General features: G+C 42.8%; 1 protein-coding gene across 1 annotated transcript; it reads right to left on the minus strand.

Moving 5' to 3' along the window:
- Nucleotides 1-5,401: 5,401 nt before the first annotated feature.
- On the minus strand, nucleotides 5,402-25,450 carry LOC137519310 (patched domain-containing protein 3-like). Its single transcript, XM_068238257.1, has 4 exons — nucleotides 24,698-25,450; nucleotides 15,022-15,143; nucleotides 10,349-10,494; nucleotides 5,402-7,086 (listed from the first exon to the last, which is right to left on the minus strand). Exons 1-4 carry the CDS (start codon nucleotides 25,448-25,450, stop codon nucleotides 5,402-5,404), a joined length of 2,706 nt encoding a protein of 901 aa, XP_068094358.1.
- Between the last annotated feature and the right edge of the window lie 186 nt (nucleotides 25,451-25,636).

A 25,636-nucleotide genomic window follows, 5' to 3' on the forward strand; every position in this document is an offset into this window, starting at 1 on the left:
GGTTTAATTTCACATGTTGAAAGGAAGTTTTCCTCCAATCTGGCCATAAATAAATTTGCATACTGGAGTGACATTCTACTTCCCATAGGACTGCCCATTGTCTGTAGATATACATCATTCTCAAATGAAAAATAGTTATGAGTTAGTATATATTTGATAAGTTGCAGTGTGGGCTCTGTTGGTAGGTCATTCAACTGAAGGAAATGTTGGCAAGCTGCAATACCATCCTCATGTTGGTATAAAGGGATTCAACATCCATTGTAGCCAGGATAGCACCCTCTGGGATCGGACCCATGGCAGTCAATTTGTTAAGAAGGTCAGTGGTGTCCTGGATGTAGCTGGCTGTATTCCTTACCATGGGTTTAAGAATGTTTTCTACCCAGCCAGATATCTTTTCTGTTAGTGTCCCTAAACCAGAGATGATAGGTCGACCTGGGTTTCCTTCTTTGTGTATTTTTGGTAAGATATAGAAGGTGCCTATTTTCGGATTAGCTGGTATTAATGAAAGTATGTTAGATGATTTTGAGGAAAGATCATTGAGCATATTCTTCAATTCCCTTGAGTATTGCAGCGTGGGGTTGGTTTCTAGTCTTTTGTAGTAGGTGTTGTTGGAGAGCTGTCTGTTTGCTTCTTGAACATAGGTTGTTTGTAGAAATAGAGTACATGCCTATGTAGATTTTAGACACCTGTGCTCAAGGAAGTAATTGAAATCAATAAAATGATTTATAAGGGTATTCTAATACTTTAGGGAATATAATATATCTACATTCCTCCTAATGATGATGATTTATTAATCTAGTACAATGTACAAGAAAACATATAACTTGTACCAGCTAAGAAGAGTCTCAGCACAGCTAAGAATGTCTCAGAAGTCCTCAACACATTTTGTGAAGCAAAGCACACTTCAAGAGAAAGCATGATCTTAAGGATTCTTCTGGGAGAACATATATATGTTAGGAGAATTTGAAGTTGTTCACTTCTGGATCTGGATGACCAATTTGCAAAGTGGCCGACTGATAGGGCCAATATACAAACAATTCTTCTTTTTTCAAATTTTGCTCACCCAAAACACAGAATGACAGGAGTCCCAACCGGCCAAGTCCCAAAGGCTTTCTGGGAGCTGCAGTGAGTAAAGCAGCCAGCAACAGAGGACATGGTGCTGAGGTCTGGACAAATCCTGGATGTGCAGCCCAGAGAGATGAGAGATGGCTGTGGAGACCAGGGGAGGACAGACGTGAGAGCGGAGAGTGGGCATCAGAGGCAAACATATGAGGAGAGCTGAAGGTGCAGAGTGCAGACAGAAGAAAGGTGAGAGGGCAACGAAAGCGCAAGAGGAAACAGAGGTGATGAGTGAAGAGGGTATATGGAGAGTGGAGCAGGAGGAATACAAATGCCACTGAACTCTCTCTTGCTCACCCCCACTTTAGGAAAGCCTTCGGGCCTTGGCTGGCCGGGTCCTGTCATTTTATGTTGTAGCCGTCCAAAGTCTGAAAAAGTAAGAATATTAGCAGATTGGCTGTATCACCATTTTGCAAATTGGCCAACTAGATCACAAGTGGCCAATTTCAGGTTCACTTCATGTAACATATGTAATAATTGGAAACAAACAGAACCTGAGGTGGGTTTGAAGAATGTTATTAGGACACAGAGGCTGGTTCTGCATACTATCACCAACCTCTGTGTCTGTACAGTGTCCTCCCAGCCCCCCCCCCCCCCGTGCTCTGCTGTCCCCATAGAAAAAAAACGGCATGCTAGCGACATGCAGCTTGTCGCTAGCTGGCTGTTTACCTTATGTCTGCCATTCACCGCTGCTCCCCGCCTCCTCTATAGCGCCACTCCCCGCCTGCGTCCCTTCCCTCCCCACTTCCGTAAGCTTCCTCCAATTGGCTTACAGAGGTGGGAAGGAAAGGGACGCACATGGGAAGCGGCGATATAGAGGAGGCGGGGGAGTGGCGGTGAATGGCAGACATAAGGTAAACAGCCAGCTAGCTACAAGCTGCATGTCGCTAGCATGGCGTTTTTTTTTTATGGGGACAGCAGAGTGCAAGGGTGGTCTGGGGGAACACAGTACAGACACAGAGGCTGGTGATAGTATGCAGAATCAACCTCTATGTCCTAAAAGCATTCTTCAAACCCACCTCGGGTTCTCTTTAATGTACATTGCAGAAAACCAGGAGACAAACCTATACGATAGGAGCTACTGAGGGTCCCAGGACAGTGGCTTCCACAATCTCTAGGGAAGTAACATGGTCATAAAGCAGTGTCAAAGTCAGTGTGGTCCCTGTCTGTGACTGGCTATTGTGTGGCACAAAGGGGGATAAGAGGCACCCAGACAAAACTGTGTTAAAAACTGTTGAAAACAGTAGCCAAGTGCATATTAAAGTTCTTTGTCATTATCTGACCTTGTCGTCATTAAGGTAAGCCACCTCACTCTTTCAATTTAATATTTTTACCTCAGTTTTATCATCATGGGCGCCTCTTATCCTCCTTTGTGTCACACACCCTCCTTGGGAAGGGGTAGTCTTTTTGGTTATGGCCTTCTACTCCTACAACCATCTAGAGCTATTTTGTATCAAGAGGGAGACCATGTCCAGTCCAACTGCACACCAGAGTGTAGTCGTGTTTGTGCATCTCCACTTGCCTACAGTGGTTGGTTGCTCGCCTGCAACTTCCCTTTGTTAGTACCCTTTCTTCTCCACCATTTGCTTCAATTGTTTGACATACTACACTATTGGGGCTCTCAGTGTCTCTGTGCTTTGTGTTTTCACTCCAGGGTGTTCTCAGATCACCCTACCTACCCGTAGCTATTGTGTGAGTCAGTGCGGCCACACTATATATATTAATTTGGCCTGTCTAGGTGGTGTTAAGATTCCCAGAAAAGTCCCAGGGCTCTGTTCCTCTTTCCTGTTGTACAATGCCCAGCCCTATAGATATATTAGCGTGGTTGATCTGCACTTGGCCACTTCCTGGTCCCTGGGGAGCGGTGGAAGACGATGTTAGAAGGGTGTGGCAGAAGAGAGGGGAGTTTCAAGTCCTCCAAATAAACTCATACTGGATGTGGCTGAATGAAAAAGAGCTATCCCATAGAAGTCATCTACACCACCTCCACATACCAGGTACAAATCAACCCATCCCCACCCCTCCCCAAAAGACACACCCAAACATGAAATTACATCCAGACTTGTTCTCTAGAGAAGGGAGAAAAAAACACCCCTGACTTTCTGTCTGAACCAACACAAGACAACCACACGCATTGTATCACAAAGCCACTACACGTATACCCTGTATACAGAGCGGTAGAGGCCACAGTCACAGCAGTTGCCTGTGCGACTGGGCCCTAACTCCTGAGGGGCACGCTCGTCCTCCCCAAATGCTGCGTGGGGGGATGCAGCGGCACGCACCAACAGCGGGAACATCAAATACTCACTTTGCCTCGATACAAACTTCTTCCTGTCCTGCGTTCCAGCTTACAGTAACAGCGCATCCTATATTGAGGCACCTATCTCTGGCTATCTATACTGGGGCACCGATCCCTAACTATCTGTACTGAGGCACCTATTCCTGGCTGTCTATACTGAGGCACCTATTCCTGGCTATTTATACTGAGGCACCTACTCCTAGCTATCTATACTGAGGCACCTACTCCTGACTATCTATGCTGAGGTACCTATTTCTGGCTATCTATATTGAGGCACCTATTCCTGGCTAACTATACTGGGGCACCTATTCCTGGCTAACTATACTGGGGCACCTATTCCTGGCTTCCTATACTTGGACACCTATTCCTGGCTATCTATACTGGGAGCACCTATTCCTGGCTACCTACACTCATGCACCTATTTCTTTCTATCTATACTGTGGGCATCTACTCCTGGCTACCTATATTGAGGCACCTATTCCTGGCTAACTATACTTGGGCACCTATTCCTGGCTATCTATAATGGGAGCACCTATTCCTGGCTACCTATACTGAGGCACCTATGCCTGGCTACCAATACCGATGCACCTATTCCTGGCTACCTATACTGGGAGCACCTATTCCTGGCTACCTATACTAGGGCACCTATTCCTGGCTACCTATACTGGAGGCACCTATTCCTGGCTACCTATACTGGGACACCTATTCCTGGCTACCGATACTGGAGGCACCTATACCTGCCTATTTAATGTAGGGTGGGTAAGCCCGGGTCCAAATTCCGCATTGGGCCCCTGAGGTTTGTAGCTACGCCACTGCCTGTACACCAGTTTAGCAGTGACACAGACAGCAATAAAAACCACTATGAGTCTTCCTTATGTTTATGTGATTCTGGGATTAATGTTCTGTGTGACCCATTTGCTATGCCTTAGCATCTGGTGACTTTTTTTTCTCACAGTTGAGCACTGACCCTTGTATGAAGAACCTATGGAGTCCTGAATGATTAATTGATTTTTTGAAAGACTTAAAATTTCTTGTATATACTGGGTTTCCCTTAAATATGTTTATATTTAATTAACATGTCTTAATTAATTAACAGGTGGGACAACAAGAATCTGCCAGGACCCCCAGCAAAACCCTGCTAGACGGGCCCCTCCCCCAAACAAGTTCACTGAACAAGCATAGTCCGCTACCCAGAAGTAAGCCTGTGTGTACATCTCCCTCCCCCCACCCAGAGATAATTTTTTTACACATTAAGCCCTCCCACCCCTGAAGAAATAAAAGACAAAGACAAACACTTATATAGCGCTTTTCTCCTGGCGGACTCAAAGCGCCAGAGCTGCAGCCACTAGGAGGCGCTCTATAGGCAGTAGCAGTGTTAGGGAGTCTTGCCTAAGGTCTCCTGCTGAATAGGTGCTGGCTTACTGAACAGGCAGAGCCGAGATTCGAACCCTGGTCTCCCATGTCAGAGGAGGAGCCCTTAACCATTACACTATCCAGCCACTGAGTACCAGAGTAGCATCAGCAGAGTGTCATACTATACCTACTTTCAGCGTTGTACAGGTCCTCACAGCTTTCTTTATCATCGCACACCATGCAGCCTATCTTCTTTTGGTTGCTGTCTCTGTGTGTCACATGACATGCACCAGTAGCCAAAATGAGATAGACTGTAGGATGAAGAGAGAATTGAGGATCTGTCATGCCACTGGAAGTAGGTAAAGTATCCCGCTCCATTGCCGCTACTCTGCAAATCACTGCAGGAGTTTACCCCCTGGGCCCTCTGTGATGGTGGAAATTGCAGGGGCTACTGTTATGCCCCTGTGTCTATAGCTACAAACCGATTGCATCAATACTGTTACTTTGTTATGTTTATTGGCTGTTGCTTTTAAAGTAATGTTTCTAATTCAACAAGTAACATGTGTAAGCTCAGTTTTAGCATTTGCGCATGAATAATACAATTAATGTACATGAACAGGGAGAGATAAATTATAACTTGTCAGAATCCAGGGAGAACGCCTTATTTGAATATAAGTTTGTTGTTCTGAGCTCTACATTGGATTCATCCAAGGAAATTTCATTTGCACATTGTGGGACACCAGCAGAAACATCAATTGTGGATCCATTTCTCTTGGCGACATCATCAGCTTTTCTGCCACAGTTTCCGAACAGTGCTAAAAATACTGGAAGGAAAACCAGTCCATGAAGCACCCCAAATACAATGACAAGAAATATGATCTTGAAAAATGTCCTGAAGATGTAACTATCTGCGGTGGAAAGTGCCACCACGCCTAGGATGGTGGACGCGCCTCCCTGCAGGATGGGGTAACCAAGAGAGTGCAGTGCATCAGTCACCTTCTCATTCACGGTTAATTTCTTGTTGGAAACAAAGGCGTATGAAATATGAGCTGAAAAATCTACTGAAAACCCAATGCAAATAATAAGGATGATCATCGATATAGCGTCTAAGTTAACTTTCCAATAAGCCATGAAGCCAGTCACACCCACGATAATAGACGCTACGGTGAAGGTCACCCACAAAGAACACAGCGGGTTCGGAATTAGTAATAACGAGATGAGAAACATAACAGCGGCAGCTGCAGCAATATTTTGAACTGTGTTCGGGATGATGACCGTATACTGGTCAAAGTATATAAATATCACATGATACACAAGGACAGGGATTTCACAACTTTTTGCTCTGTTCCGAACCTCGTTTAACAAGTTTTTTTCATCAACTCCAGTAGTCACGTTTACTGTCTGGATGAAGAATCGAGAAGCCGTAATCACTCCAGACCGAATGTTCACATCTTGTTTATAATCTGGAAATAAAGTGAACAATATGGACAAATTTCCCATAAAATAATTTTTATCACTGATATCAAGTTTAAGTAGTTCAGCCAGGCGTAGGTACACTTTGAGCCACGAGTCAGAGATCTCTTTACTGACATAGGAGGATGATTGAAACGACTCTAAACACCTGTCAAATTTATCACGGACTTCTGAATCCCAGTATGGAATCTCCTCTGTCACTCCTACCATAACCATGGGTCCATATTCAGAAAGATATAAATCTTCATCATCATAAAAGGATCGAACGTAAGAGCTGTCAGTAGCCATGTTTCTTAAATCAATTCCTTCCTGCACCTGGAGACAACCATATATGCTGCCACCCAAATATCCACCATACAGAATTAATACAAGGATCTTGGTCCATATATTTGTTAGGAATGGACCATATTTCTTATTAAAGAAATTAGGAATGGGATGTTCAACCTCTTTACCAGTGACTTTACTGTATCTTCCTCCAACACAACACCGGTTATAGAAAGAGGAACGAGAGTCATCTTCTTCTTCTGGCATTCTCTTACAAATAAACCAGTGGCGGTTACTCTCTTCTCTTCTACCGTTAAGAGCTAGAAAAGCACCAAAGCAAGTGATATTAAACAGGAAGCAAAACAATATGGCCGTCCCGGCATAAATACAGAATGACTGTATTGACTCAAAAGAGGTCAGTATCCCAATGTAGAAGGCTAAGGCATCTGTAAGAGTGGTGATCGTGATAGAGACGGCAGCTTCTGCGTAGGTCTCGGCCATCCTTTCTTCAACTCTGTCCTTTACTTTAGACTGTTGCCAACTGGAAAGCATGATAAACATATTATCTACCCCAACACCTGTAAGCGTAAAAAAAAAAGGTACAAATATAAAAATAAAACATAAAAAAATTCATTTTGATATTGCTTGATTTATCTTATATATTTTATTTACTATATCTCAATGTATTCATCCCAGTTAAATAATGTATGTTAGTATTACCAGCATTTTTGCCTTGTATAGCTAGATTCTAGAGTTTAAATTTTGCCAAGCATGGTATATGCTCAGAGTTAATAACTACTGGGTGAAGGTGGCCAAATTTGTATAACTTAGAGTAATTAATACAGTTTAAAAAGAGAGGTAAAGTTGGCTTATCTTCCTCTGAAGATACACGCCAGGCATATACGGTGGAATTCTTAAATTTTATTGCATGAAAACACAAGGACAATGAGTTTTGCAGGGCTGTCTAGATTCTTCAGGTCTATGATAGTAAAATACCAATGGCCACCGTATATGCCTAGTATGTAACTTCAGAGAGTGGTAAGCCAACTTTAGGCCCCTTTCACAAGGGAAACTGACAGGCAGTGAATTCACTGCCTGTCAGCTGCTCTCTTACACCAGCCGGGCACTCGGCCAGTATCGGTGATATACAGACAGTCCCCCCATAGTCACGATCTTCTGCCACCCTGTAACACCACCGCATGCCAGCACTTGACATGCATGTTGTTACTACCACTGCTATTCAGCAGCAATTAAATTGCACCCAAATTGCACTAGCGGGCGGCAGACGGGAAACTGGACTGCTGTGCAAGCAAGCAGTTCAGCTTCTTATCTGAAAGATAAAAACAAGGAACACCAAGAGCCCCAATAGTGTAATATGTACTGGTAAATGGTTACTAGATAGAGTAAATATTAATACTCACAAACCAGGGTTACCATCAGGCAACCACTGAAAAGGCAGGTGGGGATATTTTCCTGACCCCACTCAGGAATAAGAAGTCACTCTCTGTAGATGAGAAAAAGGGCGTTTAACCCTCCACCCATGGTGGACTCAATATTATGCAGGAGAACAGAGGCGCCAAAAGGATAAAAGGAAGCTAAATGAGCTTAAAAACCAAATTCTTGGTAAATAGAGGAGGTAGTGGTGGACTACCACCCAGTAGTTATTTCCGTTTACAGCTCTGTTGAAAGGTTGTGATTTTATAGTTTTTTGTTGGTTTACTGGAAAAACAAATCAGGTGAGCGACCATTCGAGTTCCAAGGTTAGGGGACTAGTTCCAGTGTGGATGCTGGGTTTCCTCTGTAGACTTGAATTGGAGGTTGCATCCCTTGTAACCCGACTTGTGAGTGCAACTTATTTATTTACACATTTATTGCTTGGTGTCTATAGCTTGGACTTCTACAATTAACATTTCTGCCTTTAATCACACGACCAGAAACAGTCAACTGATCAAATCTGCAAAAGGGTAGGAACAGACTAAATTTTATAGGCAAGGAATCCTGACCGGATATGTTAAAAGATAATCTGGAATCCATGATTCAGGCAGTTTCTACACAGATAAAAGAAGCTGTGCCACCAAGTGCCTACATAGGACTAGGTCAAGCATTCTGCCTGGATTGGAGCTTAAACCTCAGGCCATTATATACAATTGTGCAAAGGCCAGAAAAGTTTGTTTTAGTGTGATTTTCAACCAGATCAGAATCAATTTATAAAAAAAAAAAAAAAAAAAGTAGAATTAATTTAAAGGGACCCTGAGCAGGTTTAAAAATGACAATTTCCACTGACTTGGGGTTTCCGTCAGTCCACCGTAGGCTGAGAGTCCCCCAGTGTCCTACTGGCTACTCTCCTGGTCCCGCTTGTTGGCTCCGTTATTGTACGACTTTGGCCTGAAGTTGTCAGGGCTGCTTCTCGCTTGGCCAATACGCGTCATCACGCTGGCCGGCTATGCCTCGTCACACTGGCCGGCATGAGAGTCCTGCACATGCGCAGTTCTCTAATATTGAACCGCACCTGCGCAGGGCGCTCGCGCTTGCCGGCGTGATGACGCGTAGCCTGCTGGCGTAATGAGGCGTATCGGCTAAGTGGGAAGCAGCCCTGACGACTTCAGGCCGATGTCGGACAATAACGGAGGCGACAAGCGAGTCCAGGAGAGGAGCCAGGAGGATGCTGGGGGACCTCGCAGCCTATGGTGGGCTGGAGGAAGCACCATGTAAGTGGAAATTGTCATTTTTAAACCTGCTCAGGGTCCTTATAAGTAGTTAAACTGAAAGGAAAGTGTAACGTTTGCGGGTTTCTACAGACAGAACGATTTCCTGTCGACCGCCGCTGGCGACAGGACAATCGCAACAGAAAGACAGTACAGGCAAAACAGATAATACAATCCGACTGCACTAGAGGGAATGCCTAGAACAGTGTATTTATTAATACAATGTATTTATTCTTCAGGCCTGGTGTCCACTTGTGCGTCTTGTCAGATTTTTCTCTCCGAAAATTCTCATTGATTTAGCAACTAATGGTAGTGAATGGGGCTGTTTCCATTCAAAGCGAATTTTCGTACGCGTGAAAAAATCGGAGGTCCTGTATCATTTTTTCGGACATTACATACGATTCGCGTACAATGCTTTGTATAGGCAATGCAGATTTTCACGTTATTTGCCTGAAAATTCGCATTAGATCCATGGTTACAGGAAGTTGTCAGCAGTCATGCAGATTGTTATATTTAACTAATGCAATTTTTTGCGTACGAAAATTCGCATAAAAACGCGTAGAAATTTACATGCCAATTTTCACCAATCAGAAAAATCTTATACAATTTTTTACAGACGAAAATGTCCCGCCACAGTGGAAACATAGCCTCAAAGTGCTGTGGAAATCACTATACCAAGCGCTTTTTCAAACATTTTGCGATTTCCCTATACCTGCTATTATAGGGCAATCGCCCCCAAAAATGGTACAGGCAGCGCTTTGCTGAGCGGATCGGAAACCAACCGCTCAGATGTGAACACTCTCATAGGGAATCATTGCACAAGAGCTTTTAGGGTGATTTAGGAAATCGCCGGTGATTAAAAAAAAAACACAAAATGCCCTAGGTGTGAACAAGCCCTTAAAGCACATGTTCTATCCTTTTGTGCACGAACGATTCTGCACCACCATTGTAATAATGGAGGTTTAAATTCATATCCAAAAATAATAAAGAAAAAAAACTGACTGGTAAAAGTTTAACAAGCTGTGTTAGGGCTTCTGATGCCTTTTTGTTATTGCATCATATTCCTGCAATATCATAAAAGAACTGTTATGCTGAGCTAACCGACTTACCGCCATGCAAAATGTTTACAACTTACCTAAAATAAGAAATGGAGCAGCTGCTACTGTAATAACAAAAGGCACTCCACAAAGTAGTAAAAGCCCAAAGCTGGAAAGTACAGCCAATCCAGCCGTGATCACTCCAAATGCAGCAACCCAGACTTTATTTCGCACAGAATCAAACCTAGAAGAAAATAAAGAGATTTGGCTAAAGTAATCACATGGAGTCAAGAGAATTTGGTGTTTGGACTCAAATATTTGAACTTCAGTGTTGCTGACTCTTATAGACCCAGATTGCCCAGTAAGCTCATGGTGAACCAGAACTCCTAGGAGTGTGTAAGGGGTTACTAAGGACCAAAAAGTCCTCTTACTCAAATGCAAAACAAAAGTTTTGAGCTCATCGCTCAAAAAGTCGCCAGTCGTCGGAAGAATCGCATGAAGAATTGTGAAGTCGGTACAAGCCTTTAGAAGGGTTTACATGAGCAGCTGAACTGCACCCTTGTCACATTGTTCAGCCTTTGATCTGCTGGGGTAAAAAGCTTTGTGATCCAGCTGAACAGCAGCCTTTGTAACCACACTTGTCAGCAGCTGAGACTTGGTGGTGCGGAAGGCTTAGATGCACATACAGGGGATAGGTGTGACCCTGCTTCCCATGCCAAACACTTACAACTGTCTGTAAACACCTGCCAAATACAGGGGCAATTGATGGGTGATGGATGCAATGCTTTTAACAAGGGATGGTCAGTGATAGGGGAAACATTCTAAGTTGATTCCAATGTTAGGCATCTTTGAATTGGATCAATCAAATGCAGTAACTGCTGTATTTGATTTCCAATCTGCTTACAGTTGCATAAAATTACTATAAAATTTGCATCAACTCAGAAGTATTAGCATCTTATTGATCACCCATGCGTTTATCTGCCCATCTGAATTAACCTTAAAGGATACGTCCAGGCAAATAAAAAAACTAAAATCCACTTACCTGGGGCAGTAGTAGTACCATCCTGATGATGTCAGCGCTACCATGTGACCCGCGCGGTGGAGTGCAGAAAAAGCCGACCCGGAACCCGATCTGGTGAGGTCGGCATCTGCAGTGGAGGAGACTGGGAGCACCCTGAGCTGCGGTGAGGGCACAGGACGGCTGCCAGGGGCTGGGGGAAGCCCCAGGTAAGTGGATTTATGTTTTTTTATTTGCCTGGACGTATCCTTTAAGATTGTGAATAAACCTTGAAGAGAACCTGAGACGAAAGAATGGTAATAAGCTGTGCAGAGGCGCCAAAAGAATAAAAGTATATTAAAAAGTTTAAAATATTCGGGTGGCGGTGGTGGACCGGTCACCCCAAAAAGGACACGAAATTGCCACTTAAGGGTAAGACAATTTAATTAAATACTCCACAAACAATTCGCAACGCGTTTCACGGGCACAATCCCGCTTCATCAGGCAATAGACATACGGAGTATCACAGCTAGACGTCCAAAACACGCTTGGCACCTCTGCAGGCAGAAATGCGTTGCGAATTGTTTGTGGAGTATTTAATTAAATAGTCTTACCCTTAAGTGGCAATTTCGTGTCCTTTTTGGGGTGACCGGTCCACCACCGCCACCCAAATATTTTAAACTTTTTAATATACTTTTATTCTTTTGGCGCCTCTGCACAGCTTATTACCAAGATTTCCACCCTGGTGGAAGGGTGATATACCCTCCTTTCCTTCTACAGAGAGCGACATCTTAATCCTGAGTGGGGACAGGTCTAATCTCCCCACCTGCCTATACAGTGGTTGCCTATGCGGTAACCCTTGTTTGTGAGTATAATACTTACTTGTCTATTATTCTCCTGGTTCCAATACATACTACACCATATCGGGCTCTCGGTTTCTTTGTTTTATGAGACGAAAGAAGCCTTAGGTTCCATACTTACTTGGAGCTTTCTTAAGCCCCCTCGAGGTTGCTCAGTCCCTTGCCATCCCCCCGGGTGTCTCTTGTCTCCTGCTGCATAGCCTAATAGCCTGGCCGATTCATGTTGTTTTGCACATGTGCATGCCCCTGTCATGCTCCTGTAGCTGGGAGCGGTCTGTGCCTGCACAGTAACTACTGCGCAGGCACAGTATGCTCCCAGCAGTGACGGGAGCGCAATGGGAATGCATGTGTGGCCGGGCCATGCATACGTGATAAACCATGGTGGACCGCGATGGCCTGTGCAGCAGGAGACAGGACCCACCTGGGGAGATGGCAAGGGACTGAGCAGTCTCAAGTGGGCTTAAGGAAGCCCTAGGTAAGTAGGGTACCTGAAACGTTTTTTTTCCCCCAGGTACACTTTAAGATAGTAAGCTAGATAGGGTATATTCTTCTCTTGTATCATAGGAAATGTATTTTTCTAAGTGTACTTCATAATATAGTGTCATGTAATAATAAATAGTAAGAAAAATGGCAGTAATAATAATACATAATAATAACAATATATCATTTTCATCGTCATTATTATTGTTTTAGTTTTTAATGTAAGAAGGTATATCTGTTATACATCAAGCAAGAGCACAAACCTGTATGTATGGAACCACTCAAACAGTATTGTTGATTTATTTATGTAGTTATTTAGCTCTGGGCATGAAACTGTATAATCAGCACCTTTGATTGTTGGGTGTACACACGCACAGTGATTGCCGTCTGTGGGGATCAGAACTTGATCCCTCGGGTGACAGTTTTGGGGAGAGTGCAATACAGGCAATAGCTATAGTCTTGTGTTGCGATTACTATGGAGAGGGAAGCAGAAATCATGGCGCACAACATGATAAAGCGACTTTAAAGAGACTCCGTAACAAAAATTGCATCCTGTTTTTTATCATCCTACAAGTTCAAAAAGCTATTCTAATGTGTTCTGGCTTACTGCAGCACTTTTTACTATCACTGTCTCTGTAATAAATCAATGTATCTTTCCCCTCTCAGACTTGTCGGCCTGTGTCTAGAAGGCTGCCAAGTTCTTCAGTGTTGTGGTTCTGCTATGAACTCCCCCTTCCAGGCCCCTCTATGCACACTGCCTGTGTGTTATTTAGGTTTAGAGCAGCTTCTCTCTTCTCTCTTATCTTTTACAAGCTGGATAAATCATTCTCTGAGCTGGCTGGGCTTTCACATACTGAAGAATTACAGACAAGGGCAAAGCTGTTTGCAGGAAGAAACAAGCAGCCTGAAACTTCAGTGCATGAGAACAGGGGGAAAGAAACACACAAATGATCTCTTGAGATTCAAAAGGAAGGATGTATACAGCCTGCTTGTGTATGGATGTATTTTCTATGTGTGGACATACTGTACATCAACCTACTTCCTGTTTTGGTGGCCATTTTGTTTGTGTATAAACAAACTTTTTAAAACTGTTTTTAACCACTTTTAATGCGGCGAGGAGCGGCGAAATTGTGTCAGAGGGTAATAGGAGATGTCCCCTAACACACTGGTATGTTTACTTTTGTGCGATTTTAACAATACAGATTCTCTTTAAGGTGGAGGGGTAAGGAGGGGAACAATGCACTCAGCCTAAAAGGAATAGAACACCGAGAGCCCAATATAGTGTAGTATCTATTGGAATTGAGAAAATGAAGGTAAGTAAACAGTAACACTCACAAACCAGGGTTACTGATTAGGCAACCACTGTAAATGGAGGTGGAGAGATGTAAGGCTCGTACACACGCCTGACTGCAGCCAACAACGGGTCCGTCGGGACCTCCCGCTGGGCGGGTTTTCAGCAGACAGTACAGCGTGTGTACAGTCTGTCGGCGGACTGATAAGGCTGTTACTGAACGATCCGCCGGGCGAAAACCCGCCCAGCGGGAGGTGCCGATGGACCCGTCGTTGGCTGCAGTCAGGCGTCTGTACGAGCCTTAAGACATGTCCCCACTCAGGATTAAGATGTTACTCTCTGTAGATCAGGAAAGTAAGGGTATACCACCCCTCCACCCGGGGTGGTCACAGGTATCGCAAAAGGTGAACAGAGGCACCAACAGGATAAAATATGCTAACAATTTTAAAAATGCTAGGGAGGCAGTGGTGGACTTACCTTCCCGAAGCAGACATGAAACTGTCAGAGGCGCTAGGCATTTTCATGACATTGTGCTGTTTAATACTCATTTTTGTTATTACCTGAGGAAGCAGGAAAATACCTGCGAAACGCGTTGTTTTGTATTCTGGAGTATGTGAATACATTTGATCTGTTTGATAACTGACAGTTTCATATCTGCTTCGGGGAGGTAAGTCTACCACTGCCTCCCTAGCATTTTTAAAATCTTTAGCATATTTTATCCTGTTGGCGCCTCTGTTCACCTTTTGCAATGTACTCAGCCAAGACAATTCAGGTCTCTAGATCTTCTGACTGACCGCCTTAGCTGGGAACACAGTTTGTATACCAACCTTTAGTTATGCATTGTTAAAATATATAACCTGTACAAGCTGTATATTATTATTATTCTTGTGTTCCTTCCAGTGTTACTATAAATATTTTCCACCTTTTTCTACAAATCCCTTCCCTGTGCTAGATATGACAATGTCTTGTTATAGGCACTGCTCGACGGCTATATAAAAAGAAGAGAGAGCATATTAATAATTTGGCTGGTCCCTTACAACACAAATAATGTAAAAATAATAATAAAAAGTATGTATCAAACAGTTCAACATTCATGTACTCTCTCTCTATCTCTCTCTCTTTCAAAAACAACAACAATCCTACCTTACACATGATATTATAGCGAAGGATATGGTGACTACATATGTAATCGCAAAAAGAGGAACCACATTGTTTGTTATTGCTTCAAGCTCCTCCTGTCTTGATATTGATGCAAAGTATGATATCTAGATGAAAATAGATACAATTTGAAAAAAAACATGAACTTACTGAACAAACCTCAAAATGAGTTCAATTTTTAGTAGAATTAGGTTTGTACTATTATTCATCATTATTATTATTATTATTATTACTATTATTTTGTTGACCAGATTACCAAAACTAAAATATATTGGTTTTTTTTTTTTTTAAACATTTTATTAATTTTCTTTTAAACCATACAGAGCAGATATAGGTATACACTCAAGTGAGTAAATGAACTGTTTTACATTTTTCAACAAGAATAACCCCCCATCCTCCCTCCCCTCCCCCCTTCCCCTCACCCCCCTCCCTTGGTCACTCCTCACTCTTGGTCTCTCCTCCTAACTTAATAGGTTTTTATCCATCGTTCTTGCGAAGTCCTTCACTAGATTTTTACGCCATGTTTAGCTTCTTACTTCCAATCGACCCAAAGTTCCAGATAGCTCAGCCCTTGCGTACCACGCCGTATATTGAAAAGGTCCAACTAAGTGTCGTAGCTCAGAGTCTGACATTGTTATTAGCAGGAATGGTTTCCATTTAGTGAAAAACTTTTTCGTGCCCTTCTCCTTATTGATACTGGCATCCAATTTTTCCATTTGCATCAAATGTCTTAATTCCTCCTGTAGATCCCAGAGTGTCGGAGGGGAATGGTATATCCATTTGTTATAAATAGCCTTCCTGGCCGCAATTAGCGCTACGTGAACGCTGTCTTTGATTAGTAGCGGTTTATCTGTTACTGGATCTTTTGGTGCCGAGTTAAATAGTAGTAGCATTGGGTCTTTTGGAAGTACGGTTTTCCCAAGTTTACCTGCAAATGTTAGAGCCTCATCCCAAAATTTCTGGACGACTGGACATTCCCACAGACAGTGTACCATGTTTGCATGCATTAGTTGACATTTTGGACAATGATCTAAATACCCTGGTCTTGGCGTTTTGTACTTTACATTGAATGCATACTTGGCCTGATATAACATTAATAGGTGAGATTCTCTCCATGTTTCACTGACTATTGTCTGTCTAACCACATTATTGCCATCTAGTATTGTTTTTTCCAGGTGAGGTATCTGAAAGTGCTTATTCCAGCTCTTCATGTTTTGTGTTGCCCTATCCTCCATTCCTACCGCAGCCAATCCTCTCTGAATGTCCGATAAGGACAATCTCTCTCCCCTCGGCTTTACAAACAAATCAAATGGAGTTATTTTTGCTATACATGAAATGTCTTTCAGATTCCCTCTAACAAATGATTGGATTTGGCCAAATATCAAAAAATCTGTTCTTGGGACTCCAAATTTCTGTCTAATCTCCTGAAAGGTCAAAAATCTATGTCTCCCCAGGTCTAATAGGTTCCCCAGTTTTTCTATGCCTTTTCCTGACCATTTTATATATGCACCATGCCATGAGCCAGGTTTAAAACCTGGGTTACCTTCTAAAGGCATATACTTTGAAATTTTCCACGGTAGGCCGAACATTTTGCGTACTTCCCGCCATGTTACCAGAGTGTCTCTAAATATTACGTTATGTTTTAGACGAATAGGCAGAGAGGACCACCCCGCATGCAACAATCCCGTTAATTCCCAAGGCTCCGCCACTTTTTTTTCTAGGAAGGTGTTAGAAAAATATGCTGTATTAGCCAGCCAATCGCGTACATGCCTAAACATGCAAGCTAAGTTATATTTCCTAATGTTGGGAAATCCTAACCCTCCCATTTCTTTAGGTAATTGGAGTCTTGTTAATTTGATCCGTGATCGTTTTCCTTTCCATAAGAATTTAGCAAATGCTACATTTAAGGCTTTCACGTCCGCATGTTTCAAAAGCAAAGGAATTACTTGCATCGGGTACAGCAGTCTTCCAAAACTGACCATTTTAGCTAGCGCTGCCCGCCCTGCTAACCCTAATGGGATCCCCTGCCACCCCTGAAGTTGGGCTATTATGGATTTTATAAGTGGTGAAAAGTTTCTCGAGTACAGAGAGCTAGGATCTCTGCCAATATCTAGTCCTAGATATCTAATTTTGTCTTTGGCTATTTGCACTCCTATAGTTCTAGCATCCAGTGTATCCGCATACTTAGAAAGTGACAGCATCTCCGTTTTACCTGCATTGATCCTGAAGCCAGAGTGTTTCCCTACTTCTCTTATTATCTCTAAGGCTCTTGGTAGCTGTTGCCTGGGGTCTGATAGGAACAACATTAAATCATCTGCAAATAGGGCTTGTATCAGTTTATTTTCTCCTATCTTTATTCCTTCTAATTCTTGATTCAGTAATCTTGCTAGTGGCTCTAAGGCTAAATTGAATAAGAGCGGTGACAAGGGGCAGCCCTGGCGTGTTCCCCTCTTCAGCAGGATCGGTTTTGATAAATATCCTGGTGTAGAAATTCTAGCCTGTGGTAATTTATAGATTAACTTGAACATACTCATGAATGCCCCTTGAAATCCCATCTTAGAAAGAACGGACTCTATCCAACCCCATCTTACTGCGTCAAACGCTTTTTCTGCGTCGAACGTAACCAGGGCACTGTTTTTGTATGTCTTAGGATATGCTTTTACCTGCTCTAAAACTAATAGAACTTTCCTAATATTGGTTACTGCCGCCCTTCCCCTGACAAACCCCACCTGTTCCTCATGAATTAACTTGGGCAGGTACTCTGCTAACCTTTCTGCCATAATTTTGGAGAATATCTTTGCATCTTGATTAATTAATGATACCGGACGATATGAACTCGGATTCTGCGGATCTTTCCCTGGCTTCAGGATCAACTTAATGTGGGCCTCATTGCCTGTGTTGAGTAACCCTTCCCCCTTTAATGTCTTATTAAATACTTTACTCAGGATGGGAGCCACATCGTCTTTTAGGATTTTATAAAATTCCCCTGGTAGTCCGTCTGGACCAGGGGCCTTATGGTTATGCAGGTCTTTGATTGTGGCCTTAACTTCCTGCTCTGTGACGCTAGAATTCAACCTGTCCAACTCTTCCTGGGAAAGGCGTGGCAATTGTACTCTTTGTAATATATTTGCTATAGCCTTTTCATCTGTCATTTCTGGATCAGAGTATAGGGTCTCATAATATTGGCTAAAAACTTCATTTATTTGCTTGGGGTGACTTACTATACTCCCCTGATTATTTTTTAGGGAATGAATTTCCAAGGGGGCATAATGGCCTCGTGCCATCAGGGCCAGGAGGCGTCCTGCTTTACTGCCATGTTTGTAATACTTCAGTTCTAAGTAAGATCTAAGTAGCAGTTCTCTATCCTTAAACCATCTATCCGAGCTTGCTTTTGCTTTCAACCATTCGCTCTTTGTGGACGGGCTAGGTATTTGCCTATATTTTCTGTATGCCTCTCTTACTAACAGGACTGCTTCCTTGTATTTTTTTTCATTTTCCCTTTTTTTGGTGGCCACGTATGCTATGATCCTTCCTCGCAATACAGCCTTGGCTGTGTCCCAGAATAAGTGGGGATTTGATATGTGCCCTATATTGTCCCCTTTATATTCCATCCACCAATTTTTCAGGAGTAAATGAAAGCCCTCATCCCCATAGAGATGTGATGGGAACCTCCATGTGATATCCGTTCCTCTCTGAGTCCTCTCGTGTAGTTCTAGCGTCACCGGTGAGTGATCAGATATTACCATCTCTTCGATTTCTGCACCCTGTATTCTGCCTGCGAGGCGTTCGCCGGTGAATATATGGTCTAATCGAGAAAAGGTATCATGTGACCTGGAGTAAAATGAATACTCTCTATCATATGGGTGCATGTAACGCCAGGAGTCCACGAGCTGTACCTCCGATTGGAATTGGGACAGGCTTGTATTTTTCTTATTCTTATACTGATTCGGTGTCTGCTTCCCTGATCTGTCCTCTACATTGTTCATTACATCATTCCAGTCACCTCCTATTACTAGGCTTTCCATCGATTCCTTTGTAACTCTCCATTTTAAATCTGTCAGGAATTGGCCTATATTTGTATTGGGGCCGTATATATTATATACGTTGAATGAATCCCCCGGCAAATGAAGACGAATTCCCAGTATTCTTCCAGCAGTATCATACCAGAGTACCTCTGATTTAGCCTTCAATGTCTTGCTGACCAGTGTGATCACCCCTGCTTTCCGGTCTGTAGCCGGAGATTCGTAGCTCTCCGATACCCAGCTCTTTCTCATCAACTTGGCTTCTCCTGCCCTAAGATGCGTTTCCTGCAGGAGAGCCACATCCGCACGCATCTTTTTTAAGTGACGTAGGACCTGCGATCTCTTTATCGGAGACCGCAGGCCCTTTACGTTCCAGGTTATGATCTTAATGGTCATTTATCGTTCGACGCTGTGTGTCTTTCTGAGCTGGTCAGCATGACATATTGGTTACCCATCACATGGCATTTTATCATACAAAACATTAGGACCTCTCTATTTACATATAATTCACATGTTTCTAGTGATACCCTTAAGCGAGAAGTGACCCCCGAGAACTCCCCCTTCCCTCCCTGTCTTCCTCCCAACAGAACTAGTAGGAATCCAATTGCCATTCCTACCATATAGCCCATCTTGGGCCGTTCACAAACCCCTCCATCAGACTCCTCTTCTTCCCTGCACAGTTCTTCAGACCATGGGTCCCTCATTCTGTCCATTTGCTCCTAATTTCCTATAATCCCCGGCTGCTGCCACGATTTTGATGCATCATAATATCTACACAGCCTGTTTTTTTTTTTTTTTCCAATGTATGCTATCCTGTCATTCTCCAACAGTAGTAAACACCTAGACTTACAAATCTGCCGCTTAGTTGTCGTGTTCTTCATCCTCCGGTGCAGCGGTCTGGTGGGACGAAGGTGATCGTGGGGGGCTCCGGAAAGCTGTAGGATGCTTTAAAAACTTTTCCGCATCAGCAGGCTTCTTGAAGATATAGGCCTCCCCGTCCTTTGCAGTTACCCGTAGAGTCGCCGGGTACATCATTGCGAACTTCACCTTCCTGTTCACCAGCTCTGTGCAGACCCCATTAAAGGCTTGCCTCCTTCTGGAAACATCAAATGAAAAGTCATTGAATATCATAATTCGGCGATCTTCGTACATGAGTGGTTCCCTTCTCGCCTTGAATGCCGTTAGTATTTTCTGCTTCTCCTTGTAATCCAGGTATTTTACCATTATTAGCCTCGGAGGTCTTTTATCTCCTGCTTGTCTCACTGCCCCCACTCTGTGAGCTCTTTCTGCTCGGCAGATTGTGTTGATCCCTAGCAATTCTGGCAGAGTCTGTTCGCAGAACTTGTCAATTTCTTCCATCTTGTGTACTTCTGATAGCCCCACTATCCGAAGGTTATTCCGCCTAGACCGGTTTTCTAGGTCTTCCAAGCGGTCATAAAATACCTTCTCATGTCTGTATGAATCTTCTAGGCGCCTTGTGGCTGATTCCAGGTCTGCCTCCAGGGTCACAATTCGTTTCTCTGCTTCTCCCAGCCTTCCAGCATGCTCTTGTAGCTGTCGGGACACGTGGCCCAGGGATTTCTTTACTGCCCCCTCTACTATTGCCTGTAGGTCCGGGGTGATAAGCATTGCGACTTCTTTGGCTATCGCTCTGTAATCCCTGTTCCGAAGTGCCCTCTGGGAGCCCTCATCTTCAACACTATCCGTTTCCCATGTTCTGGCGGGGGAATGCCGCTCTGGGCTTTCTTGCTCGCGCTCCGCCGCCATCTTGGAAGCCCGCTTATCTTTCCGACTTCTCTGCTCCTTGTTCTTCGCAGAGGATCTAGTAAGGTATTTCTCCATAGGCACTCACTATCTTGCTGGAGCTTGTGGTCCACCAGGAAACTGTTCCCCAGCGTTTGTACGGCTGCTTATTGTTTTGGTAGCCGGGTCAGGAACGGAGCTCCTCTTAGTGCCTTCCGACCATGCAGGCGCCGGATCCGGAAGTCCTAAAATATATTGTTAAAGGAGAACTGTAGTGAGAGGTATATGGAGGCTGCCATATTTATTTCCTTTTAAGCAATACCAGTTGCCTGGCAGCCCTGCTGGTCTATTTGGCTGAAGAAGTGCCTGAATCACACCAGAAACAAGCATGCAGCTAATCTTGTCAGATCTGTCCAAATTGTCAGAAACACCTGATTAGAGATCGCCCAAACCGTTCGCCGGATGAATGTCTGTGGGCCCTGTACTACTTCCGGGTCGCTATGACCCGGAGTAGTACGCCTGCTCTGGCCCGGCGGTGTGCGTCCTATATTGCGCTCCTGTTGCCGGGCACTCTCTGCGCATAAGCATGACGTCATTCATGCTGTAGATGTGATATACTTGGACTTTGCAAAGGCCTTCGACACTGTTCCCCACAAAAGTCTGGTGCAAAAGTTGAGGATGCAAGGACTGGGGAAGAGTCTGTGTTCATGGATAGGGAACTGGCTAATGGACAGAAAACAAAGAGTTGTGGTCAATGGATCGTACTCAAAATGGGAGACTGTTAGCAGTGGGGTCCCACAGGGGTCTGTTCTGGGTCCAGTGCTCTTCAATTTATTTATTAATGACCTAGTAGATGCAGTAGTGAGCAATGTTGCTATTTTTGCAGATGATACAAAATTGTGCAGAATCATCAACTCTCAGGAAGATAGTGTCATATTGCAACAGGATCTGGATAGGATGGCTATATGGGCACATACATGGCAGATGAAATTCAATGTTGACAAATGTAAGGTCATGCATTTTGGACGTACTAATGGTCTAGCACCATACACAATAAATGGGATACAGTTGGGGACATCAAACTTGGAGAAGGACTTAGGAGTACTCATTGACAACAAGTTAAATAATCGTACTCAATGCCAAGCAGCTGCAGCTAAAGCTAACAAAATTTTGGGATGCATTAAAAGGGAAATAAAAACTCGAGATGCTAGCATAATATTGCCCCTGTTTAACTCTCTAGTAAGGCCACATCTGGAATATGGAATTCAGTTCTGGGCACCACATTACAAAAAAGATATTGCAGTTTTAGAGCAGGTGCAGAGACGAGCAACAAAATTGATGCGTGGGATGGAAGGTCTCACTTATCGAGAAAGGTTAGATAAACTGGGTTTATTTAGTCTAGAGAAAAGACGCCTTAGAGGGGATCTAATTAACATGTATAAATACATCAGAGGGCAATATAATACCTTGGCGGATGAGCTTTTTGTCCCTAGGCCTTCTCAAAGGACTAGAGGACATGATCTGCGCATGGAGGAAAAACGTTTTAACCATTTATTTAGGAAAGGGTTCTTTACAGTAAGAGTGATTAAGATGTGGAATGCATTGCCACAGGAAGTCGTTATGGCAAACTCTATACCTGCATTTAAAGGGGGCTTAGATGCTTTCCTTGCGTTGAAAGACATCCATGGCTACAATTACTTGCCTAATGATGTTGATCCAGGGATTTTATCTGATTGCCATCTGGAGTCGGGAAGGAATTTTTCCCTTTAGGGGCTAATTGGACCATGCCTTGTAAGGGTTTTTTCGCCTTCCTCTGGATCAACAGGGATATGTGAGGGAGCAGGCTGGTGTTGTACTTTATACTGGTTGAACTCGATGGACGTATGTCTTTTTTCAACCAAAATAACTATGTAACTATGTAACTATGACGTCACGCACATGCGCAGAAAACGCCTGGCAACAGGAGCGCGATCTAGGACGCGCACCGCCGGGCCAGCGCAGATGTACTACTCCGGGTCATAGCGACCTGGAAGTAGTACAGGGCCCAGAGATGCAGAGATGTTCGCCGGCGAACGGTTCGGGAACCGTTCACAACATCTCTACACCTGATCTGCTGCATGTTTGTTCAGGGCCTATGGCTGAAAGTATTAGAGGCAGAGGATTAGCAGGATAGCCAGGCAACTGGTATTGCTTAAATGGAAACAAATATGGCAGCGTCCATATTCCTCTTACTACAGTTCTCCTTTAACAAAAACATTCTGCATTTTTGCAATACATTTCACTGAATATATTTATTTAAAATAATTACTTATATATTTTCAACATTTTAAGTTCTATTACACACATTTTTTTTTTTAAAAAAACCTAAGAACTGAAACAGTAGTGTAACTTACATTGAGGATGTAGCTAGAATTTAGTTTTATATATTAAACTATAACTATAAACAATATAAGGACAACAAAATAAGGACCACAGCAAAGTAAGTTCATACAGTATATTTTTTCTCTTTTTAATTGAAATTAATTATGTAGAGACAAAATTATTTGAATGTCCATTGCTAGGTCATCGATGGGTGAATTATCAGCAATCATAAAGCAGCCATCAAAAATCAAAACTGCCCTCAACAAAAAAACAAAACAAAGAATTATCTTGCTAGCGAATAAGCAAACTCACAATGACCTAAATTGACCCAGGTAAGGTTTAAAGCCTGTTGCGATATAATAGCAGTCAATGCAACTTTTAAATAATATATGCCTCACTATATGGCCGCATAGCAGTGGTAACGCGCGGAGTGACTTTTTGGCAATGTTGCGTTGTGATCTGATCCCAACTGACTCGGTGTGAAAGGGCCCTTATAAGCTTTCCACCATTTCAGTGCAATTCAATGCTGCTATTTTCTTCACTTTAGGGTGCATACAAAACTAGTTTCACGACTTTTTTTTAAAGGGGAGTTATTGACCAAAAATATCCCACACTATTTTAAATGCAAAGAAAAACTACTGATCATTGCAAAAAGCTTTGTTTTTTACTGCTTTAAAAATTATGATTTGCTCACAGAGAACAGGGACTCTTTTCTCAATTCTAAAATCTTTTCACCATTTTTCTATCATATTTATAAAATAGAAAAAGGGCATATAAAAAAAACAGTAAATACACTAGAGCAGAGAATAGGAACTCCATGCCTGAAAGAATAAAAAAAAAAAAAAAACAAGAAGTGGTCATTGTAGTGTAAACAGACATAACAGGACATAAACAGACATAAATTTGCAATAAAGTGACCAAAAGTACCAAGTGTTTTAGAAAATTCCCTCGTTCCCTCATGGTTTACATAGTAGGTATTTTGGATAGGTCTGTTTACCTTTTTAATTTATAAATATGGAGGTGGTTACAAAATTGGAGAAAAGTGAATGTAAAATAAAAATGGGAGCAAGAGAAATTACATCTTTTATCACTTACAAATATCAAAAACAATAGTATGGTAATATTTGTCATTGCAGTGGTGGGAAATCATCTGTTCTCAAGCTCTTTTTTAAATAAAAATCGTTCACAACCCCTTTGATAGGCTTTTTTTCTTCGCTTTTATAAATTGGGCAAAAAAATAAAGTTGAGCCGACACTGTGGAAAACAAGCACATGAGTGTGTGAACACACAAATATATATATATCCACATCCCAAAGACGTATAGATAAGTTTTTTTGCTTCCCCCCAAAATGGCCCTAGACTACGATACGTACACTACACACGATACATACACAGACATATGACTATGGTAGGGATTAGATTGTGAGCCCCTCTGAGGGACAGTTAAGTGACAAGACAATATACTCTGTACAGCGTTGCGGAAGATATCTGTGCTGTATTTATATACTAAATAATAATAATAATATTTTCCTTACCTGTACTTTCCTCAGTTGTAGATTTTCTAAATTCTCAGAGATGGATTTAAGGAAGTGTCCAATCCATTGCAGACTGTTGTCTTTGTCTTTCGAGTTGTCTTCTCTCAGATAATACATGAACCTAATTGCTTTAGCTTTCTGCACAGTGCTGTCAGGATTCATAGTAAGCCCACCCAGATATACCCCCAGGAATGTTCTCCCCTGAAACATGGGGTACGTAATATTTATTGTCTCAATCAGGCTTAAATTCTCTCGCACTTCAGTTAGGAGAGGATTGACTTCAAAGCATTTTCCACTACGAACTTTTGCGCAGAGTTGCTGGAACGTTACAAATGCACCAGCACCATGTTCTGTCACTTTGATGCTGAGATTCTGCACCATCTCATCCACCTGCACCAGCTCTCTGAATGAGTCAACATCTAAAATATTATCAGATGCACTGACAGCAATGAGAGAGACATATAAACCTTCTGTATATAGTCTCTGTGGAGAGAACTCTGTGGAATCATTGGTTGGGAAATGCTCCACCACAAACTTTCTTTCAGATTTAGCTGGCCCTCCAGCTGGTGTGAACTTTTCTTCTATATTACTAGCCTGCCTCTGATCTAAAAAGTAGAAACCAGCACCAAAACCTGCCGTTACGACCAAAGGAACGGTGAGGAACCACCAGGGGTATCTGGCTACCACCTTCCCAAGCTTGGAGAATGCAGCAGAGAGAGGTCTCTGTATACAGTCTGTCCGACATGGAGCCATCCTTACTGTACTGCAACCAGCATTGTTAGTAGTGCTTACTTAAAGATGAAAACATAACAAATTAACTAGAGATAAGACAGTAGCATTAGTCAGTGCTGCATATCACATAAAACGGTAAATGATTTAGTGCCAAGTTCACTGACATTTTGATCCCATGGTAACCTGTGATAGTGTTAATAACCTTTG

Source organism: Hyperolius riggenbachi, chromosome 5 (assembly GCF_040937935.1).
Source record: "Hyperolius riggenbachi isolate aHypRig1 chromosome 5, aHypRig1.pri, whole genome shotgun sequence".
In the NCBI taxonomy this organism is placed as follows: Eukaryota; Metazoa; Chordata; class Amphibia; order Anura; family Hyperoliidae; genus Hyperolius; species Hyperolius riggenbachi.